This window comes from Ursus arctos, unplaced genomic scaffold, assembly GCF_023065955.2.
Source record: "Ursus arctos isolate Adak ecotype North America unplaced genomic scaffold, UrsArc2.0 scaffold_8, whole genome shotgun sequence".
Classification (NCBI taxonomy): Eukaryota; Metazoa; Chordata; class Mammalia; order Carnivora; family Ursidae; genus Ursus; species Ursus arctos.
In genome coordinates, this window is record NW_026623100.1 from 51,917,296 (window position 1) to 51,936,733 (window position 19,438).

The 19,438-nt window shown below is 50.3% G+C and overlaps 1 protein-coding gene across 1 annotated transcript in view; it reads right to left on the reverse strand.

Annotated features, from left to right (window-relative positions):
• Window positions 1–19,438, reverse strand: part of SNRNP200 (small nuclear ribonucleoprotein U5 subunit 200) — a 29,219-nt gene that overhangs the window by 3,405 nt on the left and 6,376 nt on the right. The window contains exons 7-39 of the mRNA XM_026479844.4: window positions 19,177–19,329; window positions 18,970–19,069; window positions 18,676–18,812; window positions 17,124–17,207; window positions 16,858–17,031; window positions 16,423–16,560; window positions 16,022–16,177; window positions 15,300–15,470; window positions 13,258–13,451; window positions 12,917–13,040; window positions 11,702–11,851; window positions 11,350–11,460; window positions 10,412–10,543; window positions 10,054–10,242; window positions 9,482–9,679; window positions 8,902–9,054; window positions 8,708–8,788; window positions 8,365–8,448; window positions 7,622–7,728; window positions 7,162–7,280; window positions 6,741–6,895; window positions 6,444–6,633; window positions 6,063–6,236; window positions 4,902–5,062; window positions 4,366–4,593; window positions 3,814–4,005; window positions 3,549–3,727; window positions 3,227–3,378; window positions 2,283–2,391; window positions 1,363–1,471; window positions 647–836; window positions 388–552; window positions 42–163 (exon numbers count right to left, since the gene is read on the reverse strand). Of these exons, the coding sequence (XP_026335629.1) occupies window positions 42–163; window positions 388–552; window positions 647–836; window positions 1,363–1,471; window positions 2,283–2,391; window positions 3,227–3,378; window positions 3,549–3,727; window positions 3,814–4,005; window positions 4,366–4,593; window positions 4,902–5,062; window positions 6,063–6,236; window positions 6,444–6,633; window positions 6,741–6,895; window positions 7,162–7,280; window positions 7,622–7,728; window positions 8,365–8,448; window positions 8,708–8,788; window positions 8,902–9,054; window positions 9,482–9,679; window positions 10,054–10,242; window positions 10,412–10,543; window positions 11,350–11,460; window positions 11,702–11,851; window positions 12,917–13,040; window positions 13,258–13,451; window positions 15,300–15,470; window positions 16,022–16,177; window positions 16,423–16,560; window positions 16,858–17,031; window positions 17,124–17,207; window positions 18,676–18,812; window positions 18,970–19,069; window positions 19,177–19,329 (4,881 nt within the window). The remainder of the gene's footprint in view (window positions 1–41; window positions 164–387; window positions 553–646; window positions 837–1,362; window positions 1,472–2,282; window positions 2,392–3,226; window positions 3,379–3,548; window positions 3,728–3,813; window positions 4,006–4,365; window positions 4,594–4,901; window positions 5,063–6,062; window positions 6,237–6,443; window positions 6,634–6,740; window positions 6,896–7,161; window positions 7,281–7,621; window positions 7,729–8,364; window positions 8,449–8,707; window positions 8,789–8,901; window positions 9,055–9,481; window positions 9,680–10,053; window positions 10,243–10,411; window positions 10,544–11,349; window positions 11,461–11,701; window positions 11,852–12,916; window positions 13,041–13,257; window positions 13,452–15,299; window positions 15,471–16,021; window positions 16,178–16,422; window positions 16,561–16,857; window positions 17,032–17,123; window positions 17,208–18,675; window positions 18,813–18,969; window positions 19,070–19,176; window positions 19,330–19,438) is intronic.

The following is a 19,438-nucleotide window of genomic DNA, read 5'->3' on the forward strand; positions in this document are numbered from 1 at the left end:
TCAAGTCTAAAGATGTTATCCTGAACCCAAGATGTCCTCACCTGCCGCAGGAGGTTATCTTCATGGTGCCGGATGGGAATGTTCTCGTACTCCGCCGCATTGGAGATGATCTCAATAAGCCCTCGCACCTTGGTCTTGGCATTCAGGGACATACTGAAGAGCTCTGACAGCCAAGGAGGAGGAGAAAGTGGAGAAGTCAGAAGAGGAGGAAGGTGGAGAGTTAACTGCCTGGGCTGCCCTACCCTGCACTACCCTACGATCCATCCCTCTGAACGACACACGGGGCACTGGAAGCCCTGGGCTCGCTCATCCCGGTGGGCTGCAGGCCCCCGCAAGAGACTTCTTTAGCTTGGGCTCCCCAGACAGCAACCCCTGCCGGCCCCTCACCAATGGTGGTGTAGTTGATGTAATAGTAAGCAGCGATCATGCCCAGGTTCAGGGGCGCCACGTCCATCTCGTCCTCAATGCTGATGCACTTGGACTGCTCCAAGTCACTCAGGGTCTGCTCCACGAGCTCGGACAAGTGGTCAGACAGGTGACGATGCGAGATGCCTGTGAAGGTGAGAGAAGCAGGGAGTCAGCGGGAGATGGCCTGCAAGCACCAGGAGAACCACAGAAGGACACCGTGTCCTCTGAGCGCGCTGACCCTGCAGGTTGTAGTAATTGGGGTTCTGGGTCATGCGGCGGTACAGGAAGGTCCAGGTCAGGTAGTCCACGGCGTCCTGCTTGTTCTCGATGGTCTTGGTGACAATCTCAGCGTTGAAGTGGTCGTGCATACAGTGGTCCAGATGGGACTCTACTGGCAATGGCTCATACAAGAACTTTTTGAAGAAATCCTGTGCATTGGAAAAGGAGAGAGAGTAATATAGTCAGTGACAACATCGTCACAAAGAAGGGCAAATCAACAGGAAACAGCCCTTGTGTGACAGACACAGCTAGAACACCTGTGGAACAATGGAAGAAATCATTGTACCAACAAGGTGAACTGGGTCTGCACCTGGAATGCTGGGCGTGTAAGCAGAATGCTGGGTGTGCGTGTAAGCGAACGTTGGGTGTGTATGCCTGTTCCCACCGGTATCTTAGTTACTCTCACAACGGGAACAGGGATATAGCAAATCACGCAGGCCTCACAGTACATGAAGAACCAGCAAGAAAGTAAAGACCTCAACACGTGAGATCAACAATGGCAGCAAAAACAAAGGGCTACAAAATTCCAAGTGGCTGAAAGGCTTATTACAAAAGCAATATGGAAAATAAAAGAAACAGAAGTTGACAGAAAGAACGTAAACAAGAAAAGACACCTATTAAAGACTCTCCTCTGAAGCCCACGATCTCAAGAGGGTACCCAAGGCCAGGACTGACCTTTTTAGAGCCCTGGCACATGATAACACAGCGCCCCTCGTCATCCTGCAAAGGGCGGTTGGCATGCCCCACCATCTGAAGCACGTCGTAGATGGGGTAATCCACATACCTGGGGACAGAAGAGATGAAAGGCGACAAAGGTGCATCAACACAGAGACCACACTCGGGAGGCCTGGACCCCCTCGATGGCAGAGAATACAGTGCGAACATGGGGGATAGCAGCAAATTACAGCTAACCCCTGTGGTTAGGACTTCTTGTGCTCAGGTACCAGTTTCACATATCTCTAGATCATTGCAGTTTTCAAGGGTAAGAGTTGGGACTTTGCTGCTCAGGGTCCCTGAACCAGAGCTACAAACCCAGCGTGTGCCAAAAGCGAGTAACTCCCTCATCAAGGATCAAATATATATTAAGTCAAGCTTCCCAAACAACTGCATATTTCATGAGTTAGCAAGTCACCTAACTGAAATCCAAACCTAGAAGGAATTTCAGACATTAAAGATAAACCATAAATAATCCACTTCAGAAAAAAAAAAAACTACATTTTGAGAACAAATTATTATTAAGAATCAAATCATTCAAGCTTTTTCTGAGAAAAACCGAACCTTCTACTTCTTGTCACCACGAAGGTGTTTGACTTGGACCACGTCACTTTCCCAACCTATAAAATAAACGAGTTAACTACCTCATCTCTAGCTCGAACTTCCTGGTTTTCCAACTTGCTGAAATACAACACACCGACCCCAGAAGCAAAAGTGAGCGTAGGTCCTGAGACTGAAAACTCTCAGACACCTGGCTATAGGGGAATCTCAGCTGGCGGTTTATCTCCCTAACACGTTTCCTTCATCATTTCTGGATCTGCAGATGTTACGTTCCTCTTAGGAGGAAGGTTCCCATTACCGCAGAGCACAGCGAGACTCACGCGTGGATCTTGCCGTTGTAGTACTGGGTGTCCATGATGATCACCAGGTGGGCGGCCACGTTCATGCCCCAGCAGAGACTCCGAGAAGCTACCACCACCTGGATGGCCCCTGAGCGGCAGAGGGGAGAAGACTCAGCGCAGGGCTCTCTGGGAGGATCTGTCTCCTGCGCCGGTAGGGGGCTCACCCTGTGCTACGCGTCAGAACTCACAGCAAAGCCTGCTGAGAGTGAGCCCGAATAATGCGTAAGGGCTAACACAATGCTGTAAGAGGTGGCTCCAAGCTGCCATTGCCCTGCTCAGGAGACTACCCTACAGGAAACGGGGTAATCCCGGAACAGAATTCCAAGCCCAGGGAAAGCGAGGCTTAGCCATCTGCCTGTCAGACTGGCCTTGCTGACTGGAAAGCGCTAACACCACCTCAGTCATGGGCTGGCTCAGTACGTGGCAGCAAAACCGAGCTGGGAGTGACGGGTTCAAGCATCGAAGAGTGCCAGTAACCAACTGTGGCAGGAGCACGTCCACCCAACAGTGTCAGAGAGAACACCCCGCGTGGAATGCCACAGGTCAAGAGGGACAGGAGCACACAGACCACCCGGACGAGACTCACAGTTCTAGCATTTACTACACCTCTAAGATCTACCAACCTTGGTGAGTGTGGTATCCATGGGAAACCAGGTCTACTGGTCAAAGGTCCTGGTCTAGAAAACCAGGTTTTAAAGTAATACCACCTTACATGCCTGTTTTCTCATCTAGCAGGAAGGCATGATATTCGATCCGTATCATGAGACTGCTGAGCGGATCAAATGAGGTAAGAGATAAAATAATCGGAAAAGTATTTTGACGATGATGCACGTGCTGGAAGGATCACCCATGTCTTAAAGTCGCATACCCATCGCCCGACACTCTCAGACAGAACCTCCCCTGGGCCACAAGACTTTCTGCACCTGAGCTGAAGAGCTGTTCCACCAGGCGTCGCTCCATGGGGCTGAGCCCCTCGTGCAGGTAGCCCACCCCATTTAACAGTGTTTCCTTGAGCGTGCTGTCACTTAGCTTCTCCAGGTACGGGATCAGATCCTTCTCGGTGCAGTGCAAGAACCTAGGCAGTACGGGCACAGATTCAGCTCGGAGCCCTTCCCATCCCCGGCAAGACCCTTCCAACTACACCGCTGGCTGGCCCCTGACCTAATGGGGCCAACACCCACCCTCATACACAGAGCGCCCTGCAGGGTGAGCCAACCTCAGTGACCCAACTCCACAGCCCCCCACCTCTGCCGCTGGATATCCGCCGCACACGTGGTGAGGATGTCGATGGCAGTGAGGCGAGTCTGCTTTCGGGACGGAACAAAGACAATGACCGGCTTCTTGGGAGAGTGTTTGGTGATAGCATGGTACACGGGCTTGGCCATGGAGAGCAGGCGAGTTTGTGTGTGGCTGATGTTGAAGCCCTGGAGACCGAGGGAAACGAAGAGACAGAAGTGAGAGCTGGTCCTCCGACGTGAGGCCACGTAGGCGCGGGGAGAGCGGGCCCTACCTGGATGTGCAGCTCCAAGGGCACAGGGCGCACGTTCGGGTGGAAGTTGAAAGTAGAGGTGGCACTGCACCCCAGCCAGTGGGCCACGTCCTTAGCGTTCGAGAGCGAGGAGCTAAGTGCCACGATGCGAATGGGTCGCTCAATCTGGGAGGAGATGTAGCGCATCCGGGAGCAGATCACTTCTAAGACAGGCTGGGACACGGGGAGGGAGTCACTACAGGCCCACGCACCCCATCCCCAGCCTGCACCCTGAGTTAGCCTGTCCGTCTGACCCAACCACCTCGAAATGATCACCTCACTCTTCCTTCTAATTAGGGTCCTCGCCTATCTTTGGTTTCACCTCCGCCATAGCAGCCAATCTCCACTAAGCAACGCTACTTTCCAAGAATATGACCTAAGAAGTCTCACACTGTCCCTCTGGAATAAAGAGATAAGCAGAATCCTTTTGGAAGAAGCACCTAGTCTCTGGCCTCAGACCCAAACGTAAGTCCCAATGCCAAGGCCACTCAGCCAATCACAGCTCCCCCTCTGTGCTTCAAGGTCAAGCCATACCCCATTCTCGCCCCCGATAAGGTGGACTTCATCCACCACAAAGAGGTTGATATTCTGGACATTCTTGCGCTGCTTCCACCGCCGGGAAAGGATGTCCCACTTCTCAGGGGTGCTGATGATGATATTGCCCTTGCCCAGGAGCTTCAGGTCTGTGCTGGTCTCCCCCGTCAGGAGCACCACCTTCTTGTTGAGCCTGTCCTGGAACTTCTCATACCAGTCCATGTAAACCTGGCACGCAGGAAAGGCAGAAAAACATCAGGCCAGGCATCGTTTCACTTTTAACGAGAAGAGCCTGAGAAGCCAAACAGAGAGACCTGTTGCTCTGTGCACCTCAAACTACTTTCTAATCCCACATTGACCTTTAAAGGACAGTAGAGTTTTCCTGCAGTACACGCACCGAGGACACCAACAAAAGAAAGAAGGGTCTTGCCACAAATCACCCTGCAAATTTCAAGGGCTTAGAGAATTCTGATCTGGGCTCAGAGGAAAACAGCTTCCAGGCAGGTTCGCACGTGACCCAGCACCATGCCACATACCTGCTCCGCCAGGGCCTCCATGGGGGTGATGTAGACACAGCGCCCCTCCGAGTTCTGCAGCAGCATCCGCAGGATGGCGAACTCTGCACAGATGGTCTTCCCGCTGCCCGTGGGGGCCCCCACAAACACATTGTCATCACTGTTGTAGACGGTGTTGAACACTGGAAGCCGGCAGAGCGGGGGGGGGGGGGGGGGGGGGCGGGGGGGAGAGACACCGAGGAGAGAAGAGACTCAGACCACTCCTTAGAACAGAGGACACCAGGAGAAACTCAGCCAGTCAGTCAGCTGTCAAGCGCCAACCACGAAGGGGGTGGCATCAGGGCCTCTACCTGCAGTCGGCCTACTCCACCTCTCCCCCCATTTTCTCCCTCTCACACACAGGCAACAGGGCTGGAGCCCGGACCAAGAGGTGGGGTAGCGTGGAGATCTGCAGGATGGCAGAGGGAAGGAGGCCAAGTATCCTGTGCTTCTCTGCCGGTCCTCTCAGGGACCAGGATGCAGAACAAAAAGGGACTGGCTACCTTTCTCTGCCCCTCCAACACTCTCCTGTGGTCCCTGGAAACGGTCTAATAAAGAAGAAAGTAAAGCCAAAGTCCTGGCATTAAGACTGGCTGAAGTCCAAGTTCTGTTTATTAGCTGGTTCAGCTGACGTGCCCCTCCCTGCCGAGCTTCCTCATCTGTGAAACGGGACACGAATAGCAGTACCACCGACAGTGAATCCCTCACAGCATCGGCGGAAGGCATAAAACAGAAACACCCAGATGCACTCAGCCAAAAGTACTCAGGCAACAGGGCATACTCTGAACGTGGCTGTTACTGAAAACAATGAGGGGAAGGAGGCTTCCGTCAGTGCTGCACACGCTGGCTCAATACTTGAGCAACAGGAGCACGGATCCAGCCTCCTGAGCCTGAGAAACAACAATGTACCCTCGTAAGACCTTGTTCTACTGACCCTCACCAGTGGCACGTGCAGACAAGCAAAGGAAATCTAACAGCAACCAAGGACTGAGAGGGGAAAAGTCCCGGTGTGCTCTCAGTCGGCACGCCGAGCTCCGTCTACCTGAGCACCCCACTTCCCTTCTTGCCGTGGGACGTATCTGTGTCCAGGGGACCTTAAAAGGCCCCCAAAGGAAACGACCTCCTGGGGATGGAAACGCCTACCTTGGGTCTGGATGGGGTTGAAGAAAGGAAATTTGTCCTGGTAAAGGCTCTCGAAGGCGCTGTTTCTCAGGGCAGACACAGGCAAGGGCTGCAGGTCCAGAAGCTCGGTTGGAGGCGGGTACTTCTCCGGTAGGATCAGGTGCCGGAAGGAGACAGGCAGCTGGGTCTCACAAGCTGCCAGAACAGAAACGGGAGGGGTCATGAGCAGTCCTCCCTTACCTAATGGCCCCTCAGAGCCCCTCCATGCCCGCTGGAAACCCCAAGGCAACAGCAGGTCATATCGCTGCGACCCCACGAAGTCTAGTCCAGTCCAAAGGCCAAGACACTCCTATGATCCCCCAGAAGACGTGCCCCTATGGGACCACGTAGAGACACACTCACAGAGCCAGCGGTCAGACACCACTCGGATGAAGTACTGAGGGGGCAGCGGTTCAAAGACAGGCACGAAGAACGTAATGAGGTGCTCATCCTGGGCATACTTGGCCTTGAGTAGAAAATACTCATGATGGAGTATCACCTCACTGTCCACATCTTCCACCAGAATCCAGAATGCCTCGGATGACCCGTGAACCTGTCAATACAAGCACAAGTAAAAGGACGTGAGCCAGCGTGGACTCACAGCTCCGATCCAGCTCTCCTCGGGAGCATTCTGCGAGCCTCCACCAAGCGAGGCCTCACCTTCTCATCCCACTGGAAGTCCGGCGTGATGGTCAGCTCCACTTTCAGGGTGGAGCGTGTGATGGGCTGCAGGTGCACCGACAACTCCAACTTGGGGAAGAGGTGGACGTACTTGTGGATGGTCTTCCCCATCTTCGGCATGCGGATAAGCTCCCCTAGGAGGACACGAGAGTACAGCGGCTGCGGCCCAGCCTGCCAAGCAGGGCTGCAAACTGGGCCCTGAGGGCAAGGGGCACATTCCACTCCCGTGCACAGACTCCCGCCCCTCACTCTTAGGGCAGCCCAGAGGATTCAAAGTCACGTCAGTGGGCTGTGAGAAATGAACACAGGACAACAGGGCACCAGGCCCCAGAATTGGGAAGTAAGAAGGCTTAGAAAGATGTCTGAGCAGTAAGGAGAAAGAGGAGAGCTTCCCACACACCTATCTCATTATGATTCAGGTCATACAGACGCTCAAAGGGGAAGTTTTTCTTCTCGATCTTCTTCACTACTTCCTCAGGGAGTTTCCGGAACTGGCGCAGAGGACACATGGACTGCCACCTAGCCAGGAGGGACACATCTCCGTCAGTCCCTTGTGTTACAAATGGCCCTCACCATGGCTTCCAACAGATTAGCCGTGACCACACAAAACACAGTCGTTAATGGAAAGCTCCGGGAACCACACCAGCAGCGACACTTGCAAGCCATCACTCCCCACCCCTTTCCCCCCACCCCTGGGCTCCACCCAAAGGGCCTTCCCTCTTGTCAACTTTCACCCAAGTCCAAGTCCCACTTCAGGCGCGAGGGCCTCAGAGATAAGAGCACTCCAAGGATTCCCCACCACACCCTCAGCCTGGGACCTTAGCTCACGGTGACCAGCTTCCAGCTCCCCGGGCCCTTACATGCGCTTGTCAATCATCTTGCAGAGATTCAGCGTCTTGTCCGTAAGCTGCGCCCAACCTCGGTTCAGGACGATCTCAAAGATGGCACGCATCAACCGGCCAGCCGACTGGGAAAGAGAAAGCATTCCCTCTGTTAAGTCCCCACTATCCCCAGACCTCATGAAGCCACCCGACACGTGGCTTAACTACCTCAAGCTCTGATGCGGTGAGGCACACCACGCACGAACCAAGTCCCTCTGTAATTACCGTTCCCCTTTATAGGAGGTGCTTGCCAAACGCGGAACCGTCAGAAAGTGCAGCTCGAGCTCACCGTGCATCTTCACTCAATACTCACTGCACGATTTTAAAGCTCCGGCTCACTTAGCACTAGGGATCTAGCAGGAGTAAGGATGCTAGTGACTTGCCCTTACAGATAAAGACCAAGCATAGCTAAGAGCCTTCTGCCGTTTCCGGATCTACATCTGAGCCCAGCAGCCACAGTGGGAAGTCATTCCCTGTAGGAAGGCAGACACCACGTTTTGTGGCTCTCCACAGCACTCTCTCTTAAGGCCCTACCTCTCCGCATACTTAAGGTCAGTGACACAGAGTGGCTATACCAGACGCACATGAACCAACGAGCCAAATAGGGCAAAACTTGGCCTTCTTTCCCCCTCACTAGGGTCAGGCCTCCCTTCTCCAAGATGCACACCAGCACAAGCTGCGAGCTGCTCAGGTCTCTTCTGGCAGCACCACTCTGCTCTCACCTGTGTGACATATACCATGTCCGCCATTAGCGCAAAGCCCTCCAACTTCAGCTGCGAGATGAAGGCCTGGAGCAGCACATTGATCTGGAAAAAAGCAAGATTGGCCAGAAGGCGGCCAATCACTGAAGAGTCCAGTCCAAGAAAGTGAACCACATTTCTGTTCCGGAGTCCATGCTAGGTAAGATCTTGCTTTATAGGCATTAAATAATCATTACTCCACATAAAAAGACCATGTTAGAAGGATGCAAAAACTGGGAGAACCAAGCAGGTCCCCAAATACGAACTTGAATTAGGAGATTACTAAACAACCCGCTCCTTCTCCCAAGCCGGGGAGCGGACTCACCTTTGCACTGGGCTCTTCAATGCTCTCCTTCACGGGAATGGGCACCCGCTCCAGCAATTTCTGCAGCTCCAGCTTCTCCTCCTGCCACAAGAAGGAAACAGGTCATGAAAAAGGCAGGTGACTGAGGAGAGAACCCAACCAGGGGTTCGGCAGTGAGTACCAACCACCTGTCCCAACATGCCATGGGGACTCGCCTCTCTCACAGTGATGTTCTTAAACTCTGAGGACAAGGAGAAGACTCTGAAAAGCTCAATCTCACTCAGGGTGGGCTTCAGCAGCTGGTTGTAGGTCTGTACTGTATCGTTGGTGATGTAGTAGTGGCTGGCTATGCGGCCCAGCTCCGTCACCTACAAAGGAGGAACACTCGGTCCAACAACGATCATTAACAAGTGGCAACCTCTCACTGTGGACCACGGGTGCCCACCGCGCGCCCACTGGACGAACTGACGACAACACTACCGCCGGGCCCACGTACATGAGGAAACATGGCACAGTACACTGACCAATGGTCCCACTTTCTGTGCCCACACAGAAAAGACAGCTGAATTAGCCACCTCAATGCAAGTGACAGAAAGGAGGCAGCAGCAGCTTCTAATATGCCATTTTAGAAGTTCCCAGAATCAAAGGCCACAGTCCAATCCCGTTTTTTTATTGCTCCGAACAATGAGCAATTAGACGGGCAGTATCCAAATCAAGAACGCAATTTGAAAAATTGTCTCCTGGGGCTACCACTTAGTTCCTGAGACCTTTGCCTCAATCCCTCAGCCCACTCACCTGGAAGTTGCCTGTCTTCTTGTCATACTTGACCAGATTGTTCTTATCCAGCATCAAGGCAGCAGTATGAACCAGATCCAGTCGGCGCTGGTCCAGCAGGGGATCCCCCTTGAGGTCATCGTGAGAGATGCCATAGAGGGTTGGGGATCGGAGCATTCGGATATACAAGTAGGCATAGCCCAGCCAGTTCACCGCATCCTACAAGAGGAGATAGCTCGTGGGTCTTAGCATGGAGAACTGATGTGAACTGATGTCCGAGTGAAACGTTCCCGTAAATCGCTTAGAAATTAATTCCCAATGATAAAAACGTGTATTATGTTCTCTGCTGAAGATTTTTAACATTTCATTATTAAAGAGACAAAGAGTGCTTTCTGAGATCTCGGTAACAAGGGGAACTGTCCGCCACAGACCTGACAAGCTTCTGAGAGACGGCTTACATCGAAGATGTGGGGTGTAGGGTTGGAGGACCCTGGATGCCGGTGGCCCACAGCACCACAACGGAGACCATCCCACCCTAGTACCTTGGCTTCTCCAGAGAAAGCAGAAGCACCAAAAGCAAAGCCCTTCCCTACCTTGGCATTCTGGACGTTCCCCAGCACGATTTCCGCATTAAGCATGTCAGGCAACTTCGAAACCATCTGGCTCTCAATAGGAAGTTGCTGGTTGAGGAGGGACAGGTAGTACTGTAGCTCCCCATGAGACGTGATGAGTATGCCTTCGCCCTTGGTGTCATACTGGGGTCTTCCAGCACGTCCCAGCATCTAGGTCAGAGACAGCAAACCAAGACGACTGTGGCCACAGAGCTTATGGATTTGTTCCCAGGCTTCTACTTTCAGAACCCCACCTTCCATCTGCCACCTTTTTGGCCCCCTTGCATTTTATACATAGGATACTTTCCCCCCACCGAAAATAACCTCAGAAGTTCCATACCTGCAGAATGTCCAGTGCCCCCAGTTCCGTCCAGCGCCCCTTCTCTGGACTGTACACCTGGGTGCCTTTGATGATGACTGTATGTGCAGGGAGATTCACCCCCCAAGCCAGCGTTGCTGTGGAAACTAAAACCTACAGAAACAAGGCAAGGGAATAAGGAAAACAGACGTTAGCTCCAGAGGGTGAGTACCCCCAAGTCCTCTAGGAAACCAGCCTCAGAGCTTCTAGCAGGACTGAGATGGGCCCCACACTCGTCAGTGTAAGACTAGAATAAAAAGGGGGGGCGCCTGGGTGGCGCAGTCGTTAAGCGTCTGCCTTCGGCTCAGGGCGTGATCCCGGCGTTATGGGATCGAGCCCCACATCGGGCTCTTCCACTATGAGCCTGCTTCTTCTTCTCCCACTCCCCCTGCTTGTGTTCCCTCTCTCGCTGGCTGTCTCTATCTCTGTCGAATAAATAAATAAAATATTTAAAAAAAAAAAAAATTTAAAGACTAGAATAAAAAGGGAAGGAACCCCTGGGTTCCTCATCTATTCAACCATTAACATTTCATGGTTCCAGAGATACTTAACAGGCAAAAGCGTAGACCAACGTTAATCAACTTAAGATTACTAGACAATTAATAAAGATTACTAGACAATTAATAATACACCGTATCCTGAGAGAGAACAAACAAGGTCCTGACTTCATGAGGCCCTGCTTGGCGGTTATCTGGAGTCACTAAACATGCTTCCTTGTCATGCTTCTCGGACGCGTTCCTAAAATCACTCGCCTTCCCTCACATAATACGTAAAGAGCTGGGAGAGGTGGCACGTTCTATCTACTGTACCACCATACCCCTCTGACCTGCTTTACCTGAGCCAGAAACAAAGCACCAGGCACAAACACATGGCACTCGACATTTCAGGTCTTCTGAAGCCTACATTTTGCCCACCCTCACCTGAATGTGTTTATCGGCGAAAAGATCTTCTACAAGTGTCCTGTCAACTCTGGTCATGCCCGCATGATGAATAGCAAAGCCATACGGGAGAAGATCCTTCAGCTCCAGGTTCTGCGGGACAGAGAAAGAATAGGTGAGGAGGTGAGCCTCACTGTGGGAACTCTACAGAGACTAAGTAGATCTCTTCACATGAGACCCTGCCCCTTCACCTAGTCCAATAACCACACCCAGCCAATCTACCTTAACCTGTCCGAGACAACAGCCCAACAATGCCGTCGAGGACTGTCTGGATAACCTTGGATTGAGCCAGTTACCAGGCAGGACACAGAGAACCGGGCCTGTCTCTCCTCACCTTGCACTGCTCAGCTTCTGTCCGAAGGACTTCTGTGGAGGCTGAGCCCTCCCTCAGAAACAGACCCAGAGTGTCCTTCTCTAGGCACATGTCCCGGATGGCCCTGGCCGTCTTCCCAGTCTCCTTCCGGGAGTGGACAAACACCAGCACCTACGAAAAAACCACAGTTTACCACAGTCAAGAGACACAGCTACCACTGTCACTCCTACGGCCCTGAGGCACCAGAAGCAGGAAGCAGAGGCTACACCATTATGAGGTGAGAAACCAAGGTCTAAAAGAGGAGCGATGGCAGGAAAGCCTACTGATTCAGAAGCTGGCAAGACCCTATATGAATGAAATTACAAAGCAGAGTGGCAGAGTCCTCTAGCTGGGAAACTAAGCTCTTAAGCACTCTATCTTTGAAACCACGTTTAAATATAATAAAGGATGCAAATTCAGGAATCTCAATTATGAATTTGTGTTCAGGCAGCTGACAGGATTCTAAGCCACCTGAGGAATGTGTCTGCAAAGTAACAGCTGAAACACTGTATTAAATGATGGGCACCAGCCTTTAAAAAAGGACCGAGGAGGAAGTCTCAGAATGAGACGACTACAATTTGATAGGAAAGTCATCCAAGTATTTAGTGCCAAGAAAAGATTTGTCTCTTCATTTAAATTCATATGCTTCTTATCAGACAAAAATCTATACACAACCTGTTGCTTTTTCTTAGTTTTTATCTTGGTGAACTTAACTAAACAGTGTTCAATTAAAAAATTATAACATATTTTCTAGTAAAATGCTCTCCCTTCCACTGTTTTTTAATTTTCATCTTTATTTTTACTGTGTTACATTTTTAGTGTCAGTCATCCAAATCTTTTGTGGAAGGATCCCTGATAATGTAGAGAGACAGATGATTATCCGCACCTGGGGATTTCTTTTTCGGGAGTTTTTAAATTACAAATTCAATTTTTTATAATGGTTACAAGACTATTTCATCTAGGCTGAGTTCTGGTAATTGGTACGTTTTGAGGAATTGGCCCATTTCTTCTAGGTTGTCAAAACTTACTCATAAAGTTCGTATCCTTTCAATGGCTACAGATTCTAAAGTAATATCCCGTTTTATTCCTCATATTGGTGATCTGAGTTGTATCTTCTCTCCTCATTTTTGTCAGTCTTGCCTGATTATAAATCAAAAATTCAAAAGAACAGAGTTCAACAGGAAACCACAGACAGACCTGATTTTTTCCAGCATGTTCCATGATTTTCTCATAGACTATTTCATTCATGATCTGGAAACGCTTGATAGCTTTTTTCTCTGTGATACCCACATAAGTCTGTTCCAGAGGCACAGGGCGGAAGCTAGAAGTTCAACAGTTAGACAAATGAGGCTTCTGGCATAGAATACTGAGGAAATGAACAGTCATTTTCACTGTCTGGGAACGACACTCCTTTCTGGATTCATACCACATCAAAACCCAAAGACCCTTCTAATACCCAATCCAACAAAGCTCCTTGAAAAAGGGGAAGGGCAGCAGGAAGGTCACCATGGTGAAACTTCTCCCACTTTTTCTCATACCTGTTGTCGAAGTAGAAGAGGCCCTTGGCAGGATCGACACGCAGGAAGGTAGCCACATCTTCATAGTTGGGGAGGGTGGCACTAAGACCGATGAGTCGGACATCCTCCTGGGTCATCTCAATGTTTCGGATGGCCCTGGCCACCAAAGCTTCTAAGACAGGACCTCTGTCATCGTGGAGAAGATGGATCTCATCCTAAGGAATGAGGGGGCCGCAAATTACCTCTAGGACTAGAAAAACGTAGCCCTCTTTCCAGAGAATAGTCCTGTCTTGTAGTACGTACCGGATATGCCAAATAAGGAAGGAAGGGGATCCCAAGCAAGAGAAACCCAAAGGGTGAAACAACATGCACTAGAAAATACCATTTCCCAGAAAATATCATGCTGTGCCCACAGAGCTTCAGTGCTAGTTTAGTGAAACATATGCTTTACAGCAAGAAAATCGCATACTTCAGAAAATGAAGCTTCTGAGCAGACTGTATTTTTATCAGATAAGGCTTCACCTCTGCACATTTACTACTTTGCACTTGCAAAAGATCAGGAATCAAAGGATGAGTTCACATAGCCTAAGGCAGTGCTACTTGAATTTCAACACGCAGCAGGAGATCTTACTAAAAAGCAGATCATGGGGTGCCTGGGCACCTTAGTTAAGTGCCCAACTCTTGATTTTGGCTCAGGTCATGAGCTCAGGGTCAGAGCCATATTGGGCTCTGTGCTTAACACAGAGTCTGTTTTGAAATTCTCTCTCTCTCTCTCCGCCCCAGCTCACGCTCGCTCTCAATAAATAAATAAAAATCTTAAAAAAAAAAAAAGTATATTTCAGTAGGTGTGAGATAGGGCCAGGGACTCTGCACTTGTAACAAGACTCTGACTAGCAAGGCTCTAAAGCAGGGGTTGGCAAACTTCATAAAGGGCCATACAGTCTCTGCTACAAACAGAACTGACCCTTGTACACAGGAGTTAGGGGTGGTGCCCCACAGAGTCGACAATCTACTTATAACTTTGATTCCCCCAACACTTAACTACAAATAGCCTACTCTTTACCAGAAGTCTTACAACATAAATAGTTGGCTAACGTGTACTTCGTATATGTGTTACATACTGTATTCTCACAATAAAATATGCTAAAGAAAAGGCTATTAAAAGTATAAGGAAAAAACACATTTACAGTACTGTACTGTATTTATTTTTTAACAACCAATACATAAGTGGACCCATGCAGTTCAAGCATGTGTTGTTCAAGAGTCCACTTACTTAATTCTGTCCCTGCAGCACAAAAGCAGCTGTAAACCGTATGTAAATAAGTGGGTATGGCTGTATTCCAAAACCAGTAGCCACAGATGGCCAAGCCCTGCTCCAGGATCCTGAGAATCAACGCGCAAGGCTTCCTTCCTGCTCTCCTGGACAACTTCCGGAAACTACACTCAGGCTCAAAGTCATTTTTGCCTGGGTGCTTCTGTGTATATGGAACACAACATCCTGACTCCCTCCTCATTCCCTCTGAGAATGGATTATTTATTAACAAAGCCCTTTAATATCCTGGAAAGACACAATTAGTTATGTCTGTTTACATTATTTCAAAATAGTTCAGATATAAAAAAAAAGACACGAAGGACGACGTGGCGAACACCATGCGCCTCCTCGGAATGTTCCAATTAGGCGCCGACTCTCATTTACTGATAACAGCGAGGCCGACAACAGCTGTCATCATACAGGCTAGTGACTGGAGGAGAGCACTAAAGACAAAGTCAGGGTTAAGATCCAGCGAACCCAGGGCGCCTGGGTGACTCAGTCGGTTAACTGTCCGACTTGATTTTGGCTCAGGTCATGAGCTGAGGGGCATGAGATCCAGCCCTGTGGTGGGCTCTGCACTCAGTGGGGAGTCTGCTTGAGATTCTCTCCCCACCTCTGCCCCTGCCTCCCCCCACCAGCTCACATGCTCACTCTCTTACATAAATCTTTAAAACAAAGAAACAAACAAAAATCCCAGCAAACCCTCCTCCACCAGGCCTGGTCCCCACGTCCCCAAGCACTCCCTGCTCACCAGAATGATGAGCCGCACGAGCTGGGTGTACGTGCGCTCCCCACCCTTGCGGGTAATGATGTCCCATTTCTCGGGGGTGCAGACGATGATCTGAGTAGCGCTGATTTCCTCCTTGCACAGCTGGTGGTCACCAGTCAGTTCTGCAACAGTGATGCCATAGGTGGCCAGGCGCTAGGTGGAGGAGAGGCACGTCAGGCAAAAATGCTTCAAGGGGGCCTTGCCACCACACTTTGGGAGGTCTGAGAGGAGGGTACTGGAAGGAGGTATCAACCCAACAGGGAAATAGCAAATGAATTAGATTGATCCCACGAACACGTATATCTAAAACAAACCAAGTTTACATTTAGGCAAATGAAGCAGACAAAGGATCTCTGGGGCTTCTGCAGACAAGATGGGAAAATGGAAACTTGTAGATAACAGGACCTAGAATAAAACACCACTAGATCTATTATCAACCATGCCCCATGAGTGCTTCATAAGTTCTTCAATAATGTAAATGGAAACAACTACAGAAAACTGCTATGGAGAGAATTAAAAAAAAGATGCTAAATCCTTGCAGAGTCCAAGACAGATCCAGGACATTCTTGCTTCAGAAACACTCTGAACTTGGGTCATGCTCCACCTTGAAGTGGAAGAAAAATACCATAGGAGGCATTCCGGGGATGGCCTAATACAAGCAGTGACGCCCTAGACCCATTCCCAGTACCCTTCTACCCCCTTACCTTTCCAAAACTGCCCACCATCTCCTGTACCAGAGACCGCATGGGAGCGATGTAGATAATCTTGAAGTCGTCCACGTTGATAGTGCCATCCATGTTAATGTGTTTCCCTATCTCTCGGAGCATACACATCAGGGCCACGTTGGTCTTACCCGCACCCTAGGACGGAAGTCAAGGATGAGAAGGTCTGTTTACCTGCCCTCGCTTCCACAGGCTCATCACCAGAACAGACACAAGAGCATGTCCTGGGAATTGCATCTGACCATTTAACATCTCTTCCATCAGAGAAGAACGAATTCGGCCGGGGGGGGGGGGGTGGGGGGACATGGGTGAAGATGAACAATCTTGCCACCAAAAATACACACCACTCTCCCCAAGAACAGAGCGGCCAGGGCAGTGCTTACCGTAGGGGCGCACAGCAGCAGATTCTCATCTGTCTCCAGAGCAGCACGGTACAGTTTACTCTGGATCCGATTCAGTGTTTTGAAGCCCTCAAATCCAGCCTGGGCATACTTCGGCAGCTTCTCCACTGGAAGCAGTTGCTAGAAGAGAGAAACGCCATTCACGCCCCACTGGCAGCACCCTCGCGCACGCTGTGTCTGTGGGATGGCCAGGACGGCACTTCCTGCCCCACCCCACCCCTGCCCGCGCAACTCTCCGTTGAAGGAGATTTGACTCTGTCCCCCGGGCTCGCAACCAAAACAGAGGGACCTCTGAAGCAGCTTCCGCATCAGGGATAAACTATCGATGAGACAAGACCACATTTTGGCCAATGGGCTGAACTCCAAGCTGGAAGGGAGGTGAAAACTGAAGAAAACTGAGAAAAGTGATTCACTCACTTCCTCCGAACCGAAGGGCTTGGGCTTCAGGGCAGGCACATGCACCTCTTCATAGCCCTTGCGCTGGCGACGGAAGGACCCATCAGGAAGCTGACAACGTTTATTGGCCATGAAGTGGCTCCCCTGGGTAAAAACCAGGTCCTCCAAGTCTAGAACCTGCCGTGGAGCCAGTGCCTAGGAGTATGAAAAACAAAAACCCAAAGTGAGCAAGGTGAACAAATGAGTCTCCCATCTAGCACTGCCTTGGAAATGATTCCGAGACTCACCTCTCCACCCTGGTCCAGATCCATGGTTTCCAAGTCCGTGTCCATCCGGGACTGACGCACTCGCTCTCTCCGGGACCTTTCCTCCTGTCATGGGGAAAGGCACGAAGAATAGTAATTCATCATCTTTGTAGGTTCTGGTCCCTTTCAGTCCCCGTTTAGCTAAGCTTGACTCACAGATGCTGACCAGTAAGTCCCAAAACAGAAAGACAGCCCTTTATGTTTAGACACTTGCCATGGGGACCACCAGCATGATGAAAGCCAAGTGAACAGCTTTAAAGGGACAATGCAGGGACACCTGGGTGGCTCAGTTGGTTAAGCATCTGGCTTCAGCTCAGGTTGTGGTCTCAGGGTCCTGGAATCGAGCCCCATATCGAGATCCCCACTCAGCAGGCAGTCTGCTTGCCCCTCTCCCTCTGCCCCTCCCCCCACTCATGCATGCACGCACTCTCTCTCATGAATAAATAAAACCTTCTAAAAAATATGGGGCGCCTGGGTGGCTCAGTCGTTAAGCGTCTATCTTCGGCTCAGGTCATGATCCCAGGGTCCTGGGATCAAGCACCTCATCAGGCTCCCTGCTCAGCGGGAAGCCTGCTTCTCCCTCTCCCACGCCCCCTGCTTGTGTTCCCTCTCTTGCTGTCTCTCTGTCCAATAAATAAATAAAATATTTAAAAAAAAAACCTTCTAAAAAATAAAAAAATACACTATCCTCTAAAAAAAAAAAAAAGGATAATGCACAGCACAGGAGTTTCACAAGTAAATGTTCAACAATTCAGTATCAAGGGCTATCCCTAAGTGTAGAAGTGTGGGTTCTGTGTTCAGCCAACATGTGTTCTGGTTCTGTATTTTCAGTAATTACCATGATTTCAGTCAACACATGTGTTCTACCCCTGCATTTTCAGTAGATACCATGATTTACTGTGTAAACTGTGAAGGACCCATGGTGCTGGTGAATACAACAGCAGCAGGCCAGCAGTCTCTCGACCACACCAATGTGAATGTGTTAATTCTAATCTGTACCAGTAACAAACCTCAAAGAATTCAGAGAAGTACTTAACTTCTTCAACCCCCTCTTCTTCTTTTTTTAGATTTTATTTGAGAGAGGGAGCATGCACAGAGTGATAGCGTGCCTGCACGAGCAGGGGGAGGGGCAGAGGGAGCAGCAGATTCCCCACTGAGCAGAGAGCCTGATGCAGGACTCAATCCCAGGACACTGCGATCATGACCGGAGCCAAAAGGCAGATGCCCAACCAACTGAGCCACCCAGGGCCCCTCCACCCCCTCTGCTAATAGGAATTCAGCTTTACACTATAATTCTTAAGAGAGAGCAAGCGAGAACATGAGTGGGAGGGGCAAAGGGAGAGAATATCCCAAGCAGGCTCCACACTCAGCGCCTGACACGAAGCTCGATCTCACGACCCTGAGGAGCATGGCCTGAGCAGAAATCGAGTCGAACACTCAACCAACTGAGCCACCCAGGAGCCAGACTGATGTCTCTTTTCCAAAGCAAACACTCTAGCTCTGGAATCAGACAGATAAACGACCCAAGCCTTACCCGGATCAGATCCTCCTTTTCAGTCTCATGGAGCTGGTACAGGAACTTGGAGAGTTCTGGATCAGCTTCCATCTTTCCCATGATCCTTTCCTTTTCCGCTTCACTCTGCGCACTGGCCAGTAAGGTGCAGTATAAAACTGCCAACGGCAAAAAGTAGAAAGGGAAGGTGAGAAGGAGGGGACTGGGGTAGAAAGCAAGCTAAGCAAAACAGGCGCTGAAGCTATGAAAGTAAGTCTCCATCACACACACACATACACCATGTATACGCTCCAGAAAGGACCACTATATACTCACTCATCATCCTGTGCTGTCGCAACACTTTAATAAAATCGAACGTGTTGAAACCAAGAAGCAGAACCAGCTGGTTCTCACATTCCCGATCATCACTGGCCGTCTGCAGAGAGAAGGTAACGCCATGATTAAGGACGCAGCCATCTGCTTCATAACTGTCCCATCCGCTAAGACACACACAATGAAGACAAAACCACATCTCGGCCATACCTTCAAGATCTCCAACACTTCATCTGCCTTCTTCTGTGACACAATGGCATCGTCATAGAAGCGACTGAGCTGCCGCTGGAGCCAAAATGCATCAATATCCCGCGGGTGCAAATCCTTCTTCTTGGAACTCATCAGTTCCCCTGAGGCTACAAGCTAGAGAAGGAACCAGGCACTTAGCTCACGCCATGTCTCCATCTGCCCCAACTGCTTTCTCAACACCCTGCAACAAAGGTCTCCCTGCCACCCAGAGCCTACCAGCTTT